This window comes from Canis lupus, chromosome 34, assembly GCF_048164855.1.
Source record: "Canis lupus baileyi chromosome 34, mCanLup2.hap1, whole genome shotgun sequence".
NCBI classification, from domain to species: Eukaryota; Metazoa; Chordata; class Mammalia; order Carnivora; family Canidae; genus Canis; species Canis lupus.
The window spans coordinates 8,489,815-8,504,375 of NC_132871.1; the positions used below are offsets into that span (position 1 = coordinate 8,489,815).

At 44.0% G+C, this 14,561-nt stretch overlaps 1 protein-coding gene across 1 annotated transcript in view; it reads left to right on the forward strand.

The window, feature by feature from the left end:
• TTN (titin) overlaps positions 1-14,561 on the forward strand; it is a 274,035-nt gene that overhangs the window by 66,053 nt on the left and 193,421 nt on the right. Inside the window, exons 46-63 of the mRNA XM_072811094.1 lie at positions 1,619-4,405; positions 5,190-5,468; positions 7,264-7,827; positions 8,459-8,740; positions 8,837-9,115; positions 9,570-9,848; positions 9,948-10,226; positions 10,327-10,614; positions 10,729-11,007; positions 11,097-11,378; positions 11,474-11,752; positions 11,869-12,147; positions 12,249-12,527; positions 12,643-12,930; positions 13,061-13,339; positions 13,493-13,774; positions 13,878-14,156; positions 14,276-14,554. Coding sequence (XP_072667195.1) covers positions 1,619-4,405; positions 5,190-5,468; positions 7,264-7,827; positions 8,459-8,740; positions 8,837-9,115; positions 9,570-9,848; positions 9,948-10,226; positions 10,327-10,614; positions 10,729-11,007; positions 11,097-11,378; positions 11,474-11,752; positions 11,869-12,147; positions 12,249-12,527; positions 12,643-12,930; positions 13,061-13,339; positions 13,493-13,774; positions 13,878-14,156; positions 14,276-14,554 — 7,842 coding nt within the window. The remainder of the gene's footprint in view (positions 1-1,618; positions 4,406-5,189; positions 5,469-7,263; positions 7,828-8,458; positions 8,741-8,836; positions 9,116-9,569; positions 9,849-9,947; positions 10,227-10,326; positions 10,615-10,728; positions 11,008-11,096; positions 11,379-11,473; positions 11,753-11,868; positions 12,148-12,248; positions 12,528-12,642; positions 12,931-13,060; positions 13,340-13,492; positions 13,775-13,877; positions 14,157-14,275; positions 14,555-14,561) is intronic.

Below are 14,561 nucleotides of genomic sequence, written 5' to 3' on the forward strand. Positions count from 1 at the left end.
GATGAAAATGATTTTGCAAGAAGGAAGAGTTTGAATTTGCTCATTAGAATTCATTTAGTCTCAAATGCATTGAATTGAGGATATTTGGAATAAAAATGACTGAAAAAGGAAAAACAAGCCTTGCCTTACTTGGCTTACTTATTGTTGTAGATAATTAAATGGAATTTTTTTCTGATTCAATGGCACATAACTTAAATGCCTGAAATATTAATTTATCTGTTGCTGGATAAAGAATTCATTGTATTATATGTAGTGGAGTTTAGACATAATTATTAGCCGCTTCTACTACATGCATTTTTAACTATACCTTTCATGTTTCAGTGCATTTGAATTTTATTTACTGTATTTTTTTATGGTCAATATGCCGTGTTGGAAGTAAAGGAAAACAACTGAAAATATTTTAATGAATTAGTGAGTTGGGGTATTTTAAATATTCATGTTCATTCCCTTTCCAGATGTTTTGGGAGTTCAAGTGAAGGGAGAGTGGACATGGGTACTAAATGTAAAATTAAGTGGTCACCATTAATATGTGAAATTAACCAGTGGTTTTGTGGCTTACTAAATGAAATAGTAAATAACTGAGTATATATTCTACATGCCATAGATAAATTTTGCCAGTACATTCATAGGCAATAGAAACTAGAGTTGTGCCTTCTAAAGCTTCTATGCTTTAGAAGAGGAATTAAGGCATGACTATTCCATGTGATGCAAGGGGAGTGAATTAATAAAATAATATTTCTTTGGGGGAAGGTAATAAAACTATTATTAAGAGAGCTATTCTACATTCCCACCAGACTTAATGAAAAATCTAGTTCTTTCATATCGTATTATGCCAGTCATCCATGATACTATTTAAAGAATATCTGTTATTCACTCTTTTGTTTTTCTGTTCAGTAATGCTGTATAGGTATTTCTCACACAATAAAGTACAATCCAATTTTTAATGTTGGAGTTATCTTCTTTCATTCCTGATCCTTCATTTTCTTGACTTAACAAAAGTCTTATTATAAAAGCTTTGTTGGCATAATATGGCGATTTACATGGCCAAAGGAGGCCCCAATTTCTAGTAACTGAAAAAAAAAAAAAAAGATGGTTCTCTTACAAATTCAAATGAAGTATTTCCTATAGTCTCTTTTTAATAAAGACTTTATAAATAATAACTGAAACATAAATGTTTTATTTTGGAAATCATCAGTCTTCAATTTGGCAAAGGCTATCATTCTTAACTCAAGAAAATTTTAAACATAAACAGCAATTCTGAATCTTTTTAGAAATTGATTTAAATAATCCTGGATTCTTTTATTACAAATATATAGGCAGCAGTTTTTTGAACTTTAGAATTGGGTTTATATCAAAAAGAAAACTACTAGAACAGATTTAAAATTACATGCATTTTTGAAGTGGATTGAAAGTTGCATGAGTACAGTATTTATGGTTCTATAATATGCTATAATGAGCTAAGATTAAAAATTTAGAAATGTGCTCTTTTTTTTTTATAAATCTCAAGATAATCTAATGCTTCTAGGAATAAAGCAGAAGAAGGCCATCGGTTGGTGCATTGTTCGTTGACTTCTATGTTTTTGTTGTTGTAAAATAATAATCACTTTTCTCCATACAGAGTTTTCTAGTTCTCTTCTGTCTGCTGAGGAAGAAGGATTTCAAACCTATAGCTCTGGCCATCAGTTATCTAATGGAAATGAAACACTTGAACTTTTGTCTGCACCTTCAATTCATTCAACTACATTTGAGTCCAAAAAGGAAGGCCATGTTCCAGTTTTCATCAAAGAAGTGTCAAATGCTGAAATAAGCATAGGGGATGTGGCTAAACTGTCTGTTACTGTCACTGGCATTCCCAAGCCTAAAATTCAGTGGTTCTTTAAAGGAGTGATGTTAACTCCTTCTGCTGACTACAAATTTGTTTTTGACGGCAATGATCATAGTTTGATCATTCTGTTCACCAAATTTGAGGATGAGGGAGAGTATACATGTGTTGCCAGTAATGAATACGGACAGGCCGTGTGCAGTGCCTCTCTAAAAATAAGTTCCAAAGGAGAGGGCCAAAAAGAGACAGAAGCAGAACCAGTGGAAACATTTCTGGAGAAGTTTGAAGGTCCTTGTCCCCCTTACTTCCTTAAGGAGTTTAAACCAATTCACTGCGCTCGGGGGCTCCCAGCTGTCTTTGAGTACGTGGTACTTGGAGAGCCTGCACCCACTGTTACGTGGTTCAAAGAAAGCAAACAGCTTTGCACCAATGTGTATCACACTATCATTCATAATCCTGATGGTTCTGGAACATTCATTGTTAATGACCCCCAGAGGGAAGATAGTGGCCTCTATGTCTGTAGAGCAGAGAATATGTGGGGTGAGTCCACCTGCACTGCAGAGCTGCTTGTGCTTCTAGAAGATACAGACATGACGGATGCTCTCTGCAAAGCAAAACCCACACCAGAGGCTACTAAGGATTTTCCAGAGATGTCATTAAAGGGTCCTGCAGTTGAGGCATCTGACTCAGAGCAGGAAATTGCAGCTTTTGTAAACAGCACCATTTTGAAAGCTGCTTCAGTCGCAGAAGAAAGCCAGCAGCTTTCTCATGAGCATATTGTTCAAACCAGTGAACTGAGTAGTCAAGTAACTTTAGTGGCTGAGCAATTGCAATCCACAGTCACGTTGGAGCAGAATATGCCCGATGCAGAAAGCACCAGGGCACGTCTTTCCATCAATGGCACTATTCATGTTCAGCCCATCAAGGAACCATCTCCCAATTTACAGCTGCAGGTTATCCAGTCCCAGAAAACCCTCCCCAAGGAAGATGTCCTAATGCTTCAAGAACCCGAGTCCCAGGTGATCCTATCAGAAACTGAAAAAATCTTCCCAAGTGCCATGTCCGTAGAAGAAATTAGTTCATTAACGGTGGAGTCTATGAAAACTTTCCTAGCTGAACCTGAAGGGAGTTATCCACAGTCTTCAATAGAAGAAGCTCCAGCCCCTTCATATTCAACCTCTGTTGCTGAGGAAGTACTTTTATCAAAAGAAAAGACAGTGTCTGCAATGGACAAAGAGCAAAGCCTGCCCCCTCCAAAGCAAGAGGCACAAAGTGCTCCCATCTTGAGTCAGAGCTTAGCTGAGGGGAACATGGAAAGTTTAAAGGGTGCTGATGTCATCATCTCTGAGGTCCACTGTGAACCCCAGGTCCCTTCAGAACACACGTGCACAGAAGATGAAATTGTGATGGAAAGTGCAGATGAACTGGAAAGCGCAGGGCAAGATTTTGCAGCCAGGACTGAGGAAGGCAAGTCCTTAAGGTTTCCACTAGCGTATGAGGAAAAGCAGGTACTGCTCAAGGAAGAGCATTCTGACAACTTGGCAGTGCCCCTGAACCAAACCAGTGAGTATAAAAAAGAGCCCATGGTGATAAATGGTGTGCCAGAGGTGCAGGCAAGTGACACTCTTTCTAAGGAAAGTTTGCTTTCTGGAATTCCAGAAGAACAACGATTAAACCTAAAAACTCAGATCCGCAGGGCTTTGCAGGCAGCGGTGGCCAGTGAGCAACCAAGTCTTTTCTCTGAATGGTTAAGGAACGTTGAAAAGGTGGAGGTGAAGGCCATCCACTTCACCCAGGAGCCCAAACGCGTTATGTGTACCTACCTCATTACCTCAGTGAACACTCTAACGGAAGAACTAACCATTGCCATTGAAGGCATTGACCCTCAAATGGCTGACTTGACAACTGAACTGAAGGATGCCCTGTGCTCTGTTATATGTGAGGAAATAAACATCTTAACAGCCGAGGATCCCAGAATCCAGAAAGGAGCCACAATAGGCCTGCCGGAAGAAATGGGTCCTTCCTCAGAGTCACAGAAGGTTGAGGCCATCTGGGAACCAGAAGCTGAATCTAAATATCTTGTCTCGGTGGAAGAGGTCAGCTGTTTCCATGTGGAAAGTCAGGTCAAAGTTGGGGATACCACGGGCGTCCCTGATGGGGTCACTCCAGCTGTGAGCCCTGATGAGAAACAGGCTGAGATACCAAAGCCATCAGAGGAAAAAGAGAAGCTCCCTGGAGGTGGTGCCGGGGAGGGTGGCGTGGGAGAGGCACAGGAAGCTGAGGGCAGCGCGGTCGGAGAGGATGGCCCTGTCATGCTCACGCCCCTGGTGGACACTACTGCGGAGGAAGGTGACGTTGTAAACCTCACGTCATCCATAACAAATGCCAAAGAGGTGAATTGGTATTTTGAGGGCAAACTGGTGCATTCAGATGAAAAGTTCAAGTGTTTACAAGATCAAAATACATATACGCTAGTTATCCACGGAGTCAATACAGAAGAGCATCAAGGAGCGTATACCTGTGAGGCCTTGAACGCCAAGGGAAATGCATCAACTTCGGCCAAACTCACTGTAGTCAAAAGAGGTTGGATTTCTCAGATGAGGGGCATCGAGCGCTAACGTTCACTGGGTCGTTAATGATTTAGTTTCCGTCACTGAGTTTTCACTTACCTGCCTCTGCCAGACTGCGATGTGTGGAGAGTGAGCGTGAAACCACAGACATGGTCATGGTTATTAATCCTCCTCCTTTGTCCTCACTGCCTTATGGGGTAGTACATTTTCACGTCTACGGTACTAGTTATTTTTAAAGTAAAACATTGTTTTTGGATGTCCCGTAATACCGATATGTTTTTAGCTTATGTTTATTTGAAAATAATGATATGTAATAAAAGCCGTCAGTGGATGCCTGGCTGTCTGAAATTGCCAGTTTCATCCCTAAATTCAGAATAACCATGATTAATTGTCCACTTGTGGTTCTTACTTGTATTTCTTTTTTGATGTTTCACTTCATCACTGTATTTAGCAGATCACTTTTTAAAGTGCTGTGCACAGTGTTCTTAGTCAGCATGGTATATAGTTAAAGATTATATCATGTTGTTATGCATGTAAGCCCACAGCATCCCGTTTTAATCACGTTTTTTTTTTCACAATCCACCGCAAAGTAACGATTGAATATGTTAAAAGCTACTCATTGTCTCCTTTTACCTTCAGTGATTGTTCTCATTTTCCAGTCACTTGTCTTAAACTGCTGCAATCCATCTCACCAATTTCAACTGTCTTCATTAACAGCAGCAAAAGTTAGAAGAAAAAGAAAAACTGTGGGGTGCGTGACAAGGAGGCATACTGACGAACTCTGCTTCCCTTTGCAGCTGCCCCAGTGATCAAAAGGAGAATCGAGCCCCTGGAAGTAGCTCTGGGCCACCTCGCCAAATTCACCTGTGAGGTCCAAATTGCCCCCAATGTCCGGTTCCAGTGGTTCAAAGCTGGCCGAGAAATTTATGAAAGTGACAAGTGTTCTATTCGATCTTCAAAGTATGTCTCCACCCTGGAAATCCTGAGAACCCAGGTTGTTGACTGCGGCGAGTATACCTGCAAAGCCTCCAATGAGTATGGCAGCGTCAGCTGTACAGCTACACTGACTGTGACAGGTAATGCCATACATCGAGGTGGTTGGCCCATTTCATACTATTGCCTTTTTTGCTTTTCGTACAGGTGACTACCAGGTGGAGAGACCAATAGCCGAGCTGTGACATGATGGCTAGGTATTGCAGGGTCTATGTGGGACAAGCAATCGTTCTTTACAGTCGTATTTCTAAGAGCAGCTAAAGAAAAAATAAAAATAGCTCATTATTTCGAAAACAATGTCAAGGAATCAGATGAACAGTGGCACCTGAAAGTTTGGTTTGCGGTTTGTTTTTTTGTTGTTGTTGTTGGTTTTGTTTTGTTCTCTCCCTCTCTCTTTAAAATGATGAGCCTGGGGGAAATATCTTGGATAACTCCTCATGGCCTGGCGTGGCACTTAATATGATAACATTTCAGGACCACTTGTTGCTCCTTAAAAATGAATAACATCCCAATGTATTTAGTCATTTGGAATCAGTTAACCAGTTAAGAACAGAATTACAAACCAAAAAAAAAAAAAAAAAAGAGCATAAGACTACAGTTAAATCCTAATATCCTAATACAAGGCAGGGAGCTACACAGGACTAAAAGCTAGGATTCTTACCCTAGACATTATGACTAATTTAAAAATAGGGGGCAACTACATAAATATTCTGTTCTCAATTTCCCAACCGACAAATAGGATGACTTCTGAGCAGCCCATACCCATCAGGTGTTTGAATTCCCTCATTAGCAAAAAAAAAAAAAAAAAAAAAAATCAGAAGCACTTTCCTTTTCTTTGTCTGTCTCTGTCTCTTTGGCTTTCTTCTTCCCAGGGAAAGTGTAAATATAAACTCTGGGGTAGCAATTACCTGTGTTGTTGAGAGAAGCCATGCACTAAATATCCGGGTGGGACAGGCCCTTGGTCTTTTCCAATAGAAGCATGAAGGGAAAAGGCAAACACAGCACAGCTTTTTGACTTGGAAGAGTCAGGGTTCCCTGTGCCTTCCTCCCGTACCCCCACACTCTTTTATATATCAAAAAATCTGAAACCCAGGCCCTTGGTAACCCCTCTAGTGGTTTCACTTTGTGATCAGAGTCTCCACGTAACCAGCTGCACAGCAGTATTCTTAAGACACTTTTGGAAACCTCTTCATCCAAATTGGGCCAGTTCCTTGAAGGGATCAATACCTGAGCTTACAAATAACAAGAGGGAAAGGAGGAGGAGGAGAATTCTTTTTAAATTGGGAAGAGATTCCCAAAGGCCCGCTTCAAAATGCAGAATGGAAATGGGAAATTACCACTCTCAGTATTTTTACAAGTTTGAAACGACTTAGGGGACTGATTCAAAGTTGGGCCATTGAAGGATTTGCTGATGGTTGATGTGAAGGTTAGAGAGACTTCACAAAACTACTCGATCTTTTCACTTAATGTCCCTGCTCTTCAGAAGAGTCAAGTGTATTTTCTTTATCGTCTTTACACAGTCTTCTCATTCACCGAACTAAAGGAGCGGCTGAATTACTTATCAAGTAGTTCAGATGACTAATCCGCTACTAAAGCGGACGAATCTTTAACAATAATAAGTTAATGTTGCCAGACAAAGCCGCATTTGTTCTTTCCTTATTAGAGACATTGAAAGGGCTGTCTCGCTCCTCTGTAAAGAACGCTCTCATCCCTTTCCTCTGGCAAATCTTTTCATCTAATTAATTAACTATCCTATTTCACATAGTGTCCCATGTCTCTCTAAAGATACAACTCATCTTTTCTCTTTCTTAGAATATATAATCCTGGCAAGAGCTCCTGTGGGTCAAAATATAATGTTGAAAAAAATTTCTTTTGCAGAGGCGTATCCACCAACATTTTACTCCAGACCTAAGTCCGTTACAACTTTTGTGGGTAAGACAGCCAAGTTCCTCTGCACAGTACTAGGCACCCCCGTCATTGAAACCATTTGGCAGAAAGATGGTGCTGCACTCTCACCCTCCCCTAACCGCAAGATTTCAGAGGCAGAAAATAAACACAGTTTAGAACTCTCAAATCTTACAATTCAAGATAGAGGAGTTTATTCTTGCAAAGCGTCGAACAAGTTTGGAGCTGACATCTGCCAAGCTGAGTTAATCATAATCGACAAGCCGCATTTCATCAAAGAATTAGAACCCGTGCAATCCGCTATCAATAAGAAGATCCGCCTGGAGTGCCAAGTAGATGAAGACAGAAAAGTTACAGTAACATGGAATAAAGATGGGCAAAAACTCCCCCCTGGGAAAGATCATAAGATCTATTTTGAAGATAAAATAGCATCACTTGAGATCCCTCTGGCCAAACTAAAAGATTCAGGAACCTATGTTTGTACAGCTTCCAATGAGGCTGGGAGCAGCTCGTCTTCAGCAACAGTTACTATCAGAGGTAAGACTTGTGTGAGTGTTGTTTTTCTCTTTAAGGATGCCGCTGGAGAACAGCTGTTGACAGTGCAGTCTGTACATTTTATTATTAAAGTGATTTCATCCAAGTGAATGTGTTTTGGTTTGGGGGAAATCTTGGCATCGTTTGATTTTTTTTTATTTTATTTTCAATCTTCTTCAGAAGCCGCTCTGTTCTTTTAAAAACTGTCTGCCATTAACAAGCTTAAAATTTCTTCTAAGAATTTCATGTAAAAAAAAAAAAAAAAGATTTTCACGTGTCTAGGCAATGCTAGACTATCTGCTCTCATACAATTTTATGTGTGTGTATAAGACAGGGAGCTTGCTTTTTGTGTAAGGCAAGAGTTTGTTTTGTGTTTGTTTGTTTGTTTGTTTGTTTGAAGTTGAGAGACTGGGAAAGCATTTTAAAATCCCACCGGGAAAACTGGAGAACTATCGAGTACACCACAACCCTTTCAGAAATCTCATTGAGATATTTTATGTGTGTTGTGTCTTTCTGTGGCACATGTCTACTTTTCTTTGGTGGAGTTGATGCATCAGTTCTCTTTCCTTTTTCTTTTTCTTTCTTCCTTTTTTTTTTTTTTTTTTTTGTTGTTGTTGTTGTTGACTTCCTGTAGAGCCACCATCCTTCGTGAAGAAGGTGGACCCCTCTTACTTAATGCTGCCAGGTGAATCAGCGCGCCTCCATTGCAAGCTGAAGGGCTCACCTGTGATCCAGGTCACTTGGTTTAAAGATAACAAAGAACTTAATGAGAGTAATACCATTCGAATGTCTTTTGTCAATTCTGAGGCTGTGCTTGATCTGACGGATGTCAAAGTCACAGACAGTGGCAGTTACTCGTGCGAAGCGGTGAATGACGTCGGCAGTGACACTTGCAGTGCTGAAATAGTTGTCAAAGGTTTGTTTACTCCGAGTCCATTGGTTTTCTGAGAAAAGGTTTTCTTTTTCATTGCTTGTGACACCTTACTGACACACTGCTTTCGTGCTTTTGTAGAACCTCCTTCTTTCATCAAAACTCTTGAGCCTGCAGATATAGTGAGAGGAACAAATGCCCTCCTTCAGTGTGAAATCTCGGGCACTGGACCATTCGAAATTAGCTGGTTCAAAGACAAGAAGCAAATTCGAAGTAGTAAAAAGTACAGGCTGTTTTCTCAGAAGTCTCTTGTGTCTCTGGAGATCTTCTCTTTCAATAGTGCAGACGTTGGTGAATATGAATGTGTTGTTGCTAATGAAGTTGGGAAGTGTGGCTGCAGTGCAACACACTTATTAAAAGGTCAGTGCTCGAACGGAACGATGCCTCGCTAACAAATTGTCAAAATAGCTTTCTTAACCCAGGGAAGGAAAGCGGGCCCTCTTTCTTCTCCTCCTAACCTGTGAAAATATGTTTTACTTTTGCTTCAACCTGGGACCTTGGGGACAAAGCCGGTGGGTGCCCTTCATCGGGTCTTTAATCTGAGGTCACTGTAAATACTCAATCTCCGATACCAAAAGTGGGTCATGTAATAATCTTTTACGACCATTTGGTCGGCTGACAACCGCGTATCTTTTGTGCTTCTTTCTGTTGGATGGAGGTGTATTTCTTCTTAAATTTTAATTTATTCTTATCAACTGACGCTACGGAAGGGCAGTATTAGACCAGAGCGATGTAGTCTAGGTAAAACGCTTACATGGGTTTGGTGTTGAAAGTGTTTGGGAATTGACGGGTCTTGTCTGTTCTCTTTAATTAGAACCACCAACTTTTGTTAAGAAAGTAGATGATTTTACCGCGCTAGCAGGTCAAACCGTTACCTTACAAGCTGCCGTGAGAGGGTCAGAACCCATTTCGGTCACATGGATGAAAGGACAAGAGATCCTCAAAGAAGATGGAAAAATCAAAACGAGCTTTTCTAATGGGGTCGCGACCCTGATAATCCCTGATGTTCAGATCAGTCATGGTGACAAGTACACGTGCCTGGCTGAAAACGAGGCCGGAAGCCAAACGTCTGTTGGGGAATTAATAGTTAAAGGTTCGTGTAGGAACATTTTAACTTAAGAGTCGCTGTTTCCATTTCAAAGTGAAACCACAAGGCACACTTGGTCACGCTAACTGTTTGATACCCTTCTAGAACCTGCCAAAATTGTTGAGAGAGCCGAACTGGTCCAGGTGACAGCAGGAGACCCAGCCACGCTGGAGTACACAGTCACAGGCACCCCAGAACTCAAGCCCAAGTGGTACAAAGATGGTAGGCCTTTGGTTGCCAGTAAAAAGTACCGAATAAGTTTCAAAAACAACGTCGCCCAACTCAAGTTTTATTCGGCCGAGCTGCATGATAGCGGCCAGTACACATTTGAGGTTTCCAACGAGGTGGGCAGCAGCTCCTGCGAGACCACGTTCACTGTACTAGGTCAGTATCTTCAGGACCCCGGCCAACCGGTGAGCAAGGCCCAAAGCGCCCGGCGCCCTGCCCCGTGCTGACCCCTCTTCCCTTCCCGTGCCACTAACAGATCGGGACATCGCCCCGTTTTTCACGAAGCCCCTGCGCAACGTGGCCAGCGTCGTGGGCAGCGCCTGCAGGCTGGACTGCAGGATCGCGGGCTCCCTCCCGATGCGGGTGGCCTGGTTCAAGGACGGCAGGGAGCTGGCTTCCGGGGACAAGTACAGGGCGGCGTTTGTGGAAGGCACGGCCTCCTTGGAGATCCACGGCGTGGACCTGAGCGACGCGGGCACCTTCACTTGCCGAGCCACCAACTCCGTGGGCAGCAAAGACAGCAGCGGGGCCCTGGTGGTGCAAGGTTGGCTGGAGACCTGGCGTCTCCCTCCCTTAGGGACGGTGTTGGAACCCGGGCCCCGTCCCTTGGGCCGCGCCTCTTAACTCTTGCACGTCCTTTCTCCCCCCTCCCCCCCAGAGCCACCCAGCTTTGTGACCAAGCCGGCCTCAAAGGACGTCCTGCCCGGCTCGGCCGTGTGCCTGAAGAGCACCTTCCGGGGCTCCGGCCCTTTCACCGTCAGGTGGCTGAAGGGCGGCCGGGAGCTGGTCTCCGGGGGAAGCTGCTATATCACCAAAGAAGCCTCAGAAAGTTCCCTGGAACTGTACGTGGTCAAGACCTCTGATTCGGGCACGTACACCTGTCAGGTCGGCAACGCCGCGGGCAGCGTGGAGTGCAGTGCAAACTTATTTGTGAAAGGTTGGCCTCGTTTTCTTGACATCTTTGCGCCCCCCACCCCGCAGTCCGTCCTCCCCTCGATGTTCCTTAACGCCGCCTTCCTCCCGCAGAGCCGGCCACGTTTATTGAAAAGTTAGAGCCCTCGCAGCTGCTCAAGAAGGGCGACAGCACGCAGCTGGCCTGCAAGGTGGCCGGTACCCCCCCGATTAAGATAACGTGGTTTGCCAACGACAGAGAGCTTAAGGAGGGCGGCAGGCACAGGATGTCCTTTGTGGAGTCCACCGCGGTCCTGAGCCTTACAGAGGTGACCACCGAGGACAGTGGCGAGTACATGTGCGAGGCTCAAAACGAGGCCGGCAGCGACCACTGCGGGAGCATCTTAATAGTCAAAGGTTTGTGGCCACGTTGCCCCCGGTGTCACCAGCACTGCGGCCCGTGGCACACGTTCCTCGCTTGCTAACGCAGGGTAATTCCTCCCCCACTGTAGAGTCGCCTTACTTTACCAAGGAGTTTAAGCCAGTTGAAGTGTTGAAGGAGTATGACGTCATGCTGCTGGCCGAGGTGGCGGGCACGCCTCCCTTTGACATCACTTGGTTCAAAGACAACACGACGCTGAGAAGCGGTAGGAAGTATAAGACCTTCATTCAGGACCAGCTGGTTAGCCTGCAGATCCTCAAGTTTGTGGCCACAGATGCTGGCGAATACCAGTGTCGGGTGACCAACGAGGTGGGCAGCAGCACCTGCAGTGCCAGGGTGACCCTAAGAGGTTAGTGTCGGTCCAAAGGATGCCCCGGCTCTTCTGTAGGATGAGCTCTTTAAAAAAAAAAAAAAATCCAGTCTTGCTAGAAAGCTGACATTGATTGAGAATTCCTCTTCTGCTAGAACCGCCAAGCTTCGTAAAAAAGATCGAGAGTACCAGCTCCCTTCGAGGAGGCACGGCTGCCTTCCAGGCCACCCTGAAGGGCTCCCTGCCCATCACCGTGACTTGGTTGAAAGACAACGATGAAATCACTGAGGATGACAATATAAGAATGACCTTTGAGAACAACGTGGCTAGTCTGTACCTCAGTGGCATCGAAGTCAAGCACGATGGGAAATACGTCTGTCAGGCCAAAAATGATGCAGGAATACAGAGGTGTTCGGCATTGCTCTCAGTTAAAGGTTGGTTCGGGAAGTTTGCCATGGGTTTTAAGAAAGAGTGCAGATGTAGGCCTTCTAGCGGAATGACTCGCAACCCACACCTGTCCCTTTGTTCTCTACAGAACCTGCAACAATCACCGAGGAGGCTGTGTCTATAGATGTCACCCAAGGGGACCCAGCCACCTTGCAGGTTAAATTTTCAGGGACTAAGGAGATTACAGCCCGATGGTTTAAAGATGGCCAAGAACTGACCCTGGGCCAAAAATACAAAATCAGTGTCACCGACACGGTCTCTATACTGAAGATTATTTCTACAGAAAAGAGAGATAGTGGAGAATATACTTTTGAGGTCCAAAATGATGTTGGAAGAAGCAGCTGCAAGGCTAGCATTAATGTATTAGGTTGGTATTGAAACCGGCCACCTCTATGCCCATGTCCCCCAGTTTTACAGAAAATACAAATTGCTGCAGACCTAACTTTTTCTCATGGTTTCTTGTTTTTGTTTTTATTGCATAGATCTTATCATACCTCCCTCATTCACCAAGAGACTGAAGAAAATGGACAGCATTAAAGGGTCTTCTATTGACTTAGAATGTATAGTGGCTGGGTCACATCCCATAAGCATCCAGTGGTTCAAAGATGACCAAGAAATATCAGCTAGTGAAAAATACAAATTCTCTTTTCATGACAATACTGCCTTCTTGGAAATCAGTCACCTGGAAGGTTCAGACAGTGGGACGTACACTTGTTCCGCCACTAATAAGGCAGGACACAACCAGTGCAGTGGCCATCTCACGGTCAAAGGTCGGCATTTGTTTTTAATCTACACTTGTCAAGGACTCGTCTGCTCTCTCGTTTCTTAATTCTCACCCTCATTGCTCCATTCCTAAGTAAACCTTGCTTTCTCGTTTTGCTTCTTCTTCTTTCATCCCAGAACCCCCTTACTTCGTGGAAAAGCCACAGTCACAAGATGTCAATCCCAGTACAAGGGTTCAGCTAAAGGCACTTGTGGGTGGCACTGCACCCATGACAATAAAGTGGTTCAAAGATAACAAAGAGTTGCACTCGGGAGCAGCTCGCTCCGTTTGGAAGGATGACACCTCCACCATACTGGAGCTCTTTTCAGCCAAATCTGCCGACTCTGGGACCTACATCTGCCAACTAAGCAATGATGTCGGCACAGCAACCAGTAAAGCCACTCTCTTTGTGAAAGGTCTGATCTCTACGTTCACCTCTCTTGCTTGCTTGTCTTAGATTTTCTTGGGTTGGGGGTGGGGGGAGGAAGAGGCTTAAGAAAGCTATTTCAGCCTTTGTTTTAAAAAAAAAAAACAAATGTTCAACGTGACCCTTTCTTCCCCATCTTTAGAACCTCCTCAATTTATTAAGAAGCCCAGCCCGGTATTAGTGCTGAGAAATGGACAATCTACGACATTCGAATGCCAAATCACAGGCACCCCTGAAATCAGAGTTTCTTGGTATCTGGACGGGAATGAAATAACAGCCATTAAGAAACATGGCATTTCCTTCATCGATGGCCTAGCCACTTTCCAAATCTCTGGTGCCAGGGTAGAAAATAGTGGGACTTACGTCTGTGAAGCCCGTAATGACGCGGGCACGGCAAGCTGCAGCATTGAATTAAAAGTGAAAGGTTCGTTGCTGGCTCTGTTTTTGCATGTTTGGGCTGTGCTGCTGGCCAGGCCTCTGGTCGTCCCTCGAGTAAGCTAGCCTCTGTCTTCCTTTTGCATCTTTAGAGCCTCCCACCTTCATCAGGGAGCTGAAGCCCGTGGAGGTTGTAAAGGATAGTGACGTGCAGCTGGAGTGTGAAGTTGCAGGAACAGCTCCATTTGAAGTCACGTGGCTGAGGAACAACAAGGAAATTCGAAGCAGCAAAAAATATACCCTCACTGACAGAGTGTCAGTGTTTAGCCTCCATATAACCAAGTGTGACCCTTCAGACACTGGTGACTACCAGTGCATTGTGTCCAATGAAGGTGGCAGCTGCTCTAGCAGTACTAAGGTCTCGCTGAAAGGTCAGTTGTACCCAGAGGAAGCAGGCTACGGCCTAAAAATTTGGTCATGCTCTTTAATTTTGTGATTACAAGAAGCTCAAATATGCCTCTTCTTTTCACACAATCTAATTTAATCGCAGAACCACCATCATTCATTAAGAAGATCGAAAACGTCACGACCGTTCTGAAAAGTTCTGGCACCTTCCAGAGCACCGTGGCGGGCTCGCCCCCCATTTCTATCACCTGGCTAAAGGATGACCACATTCTTGAGGAAGATGATAATGTTCATATTTCGTTTGTGAACAACGTGGCCACACTTCAGATCAGAGCTGTGGACAATGGACACAGCGGGAGATACACATGTCAAGCCAAGAACGAGTCAGGAGTTGAGAGGTGTTATGCTTTCCTCTTAGTACAAGGTTTGTA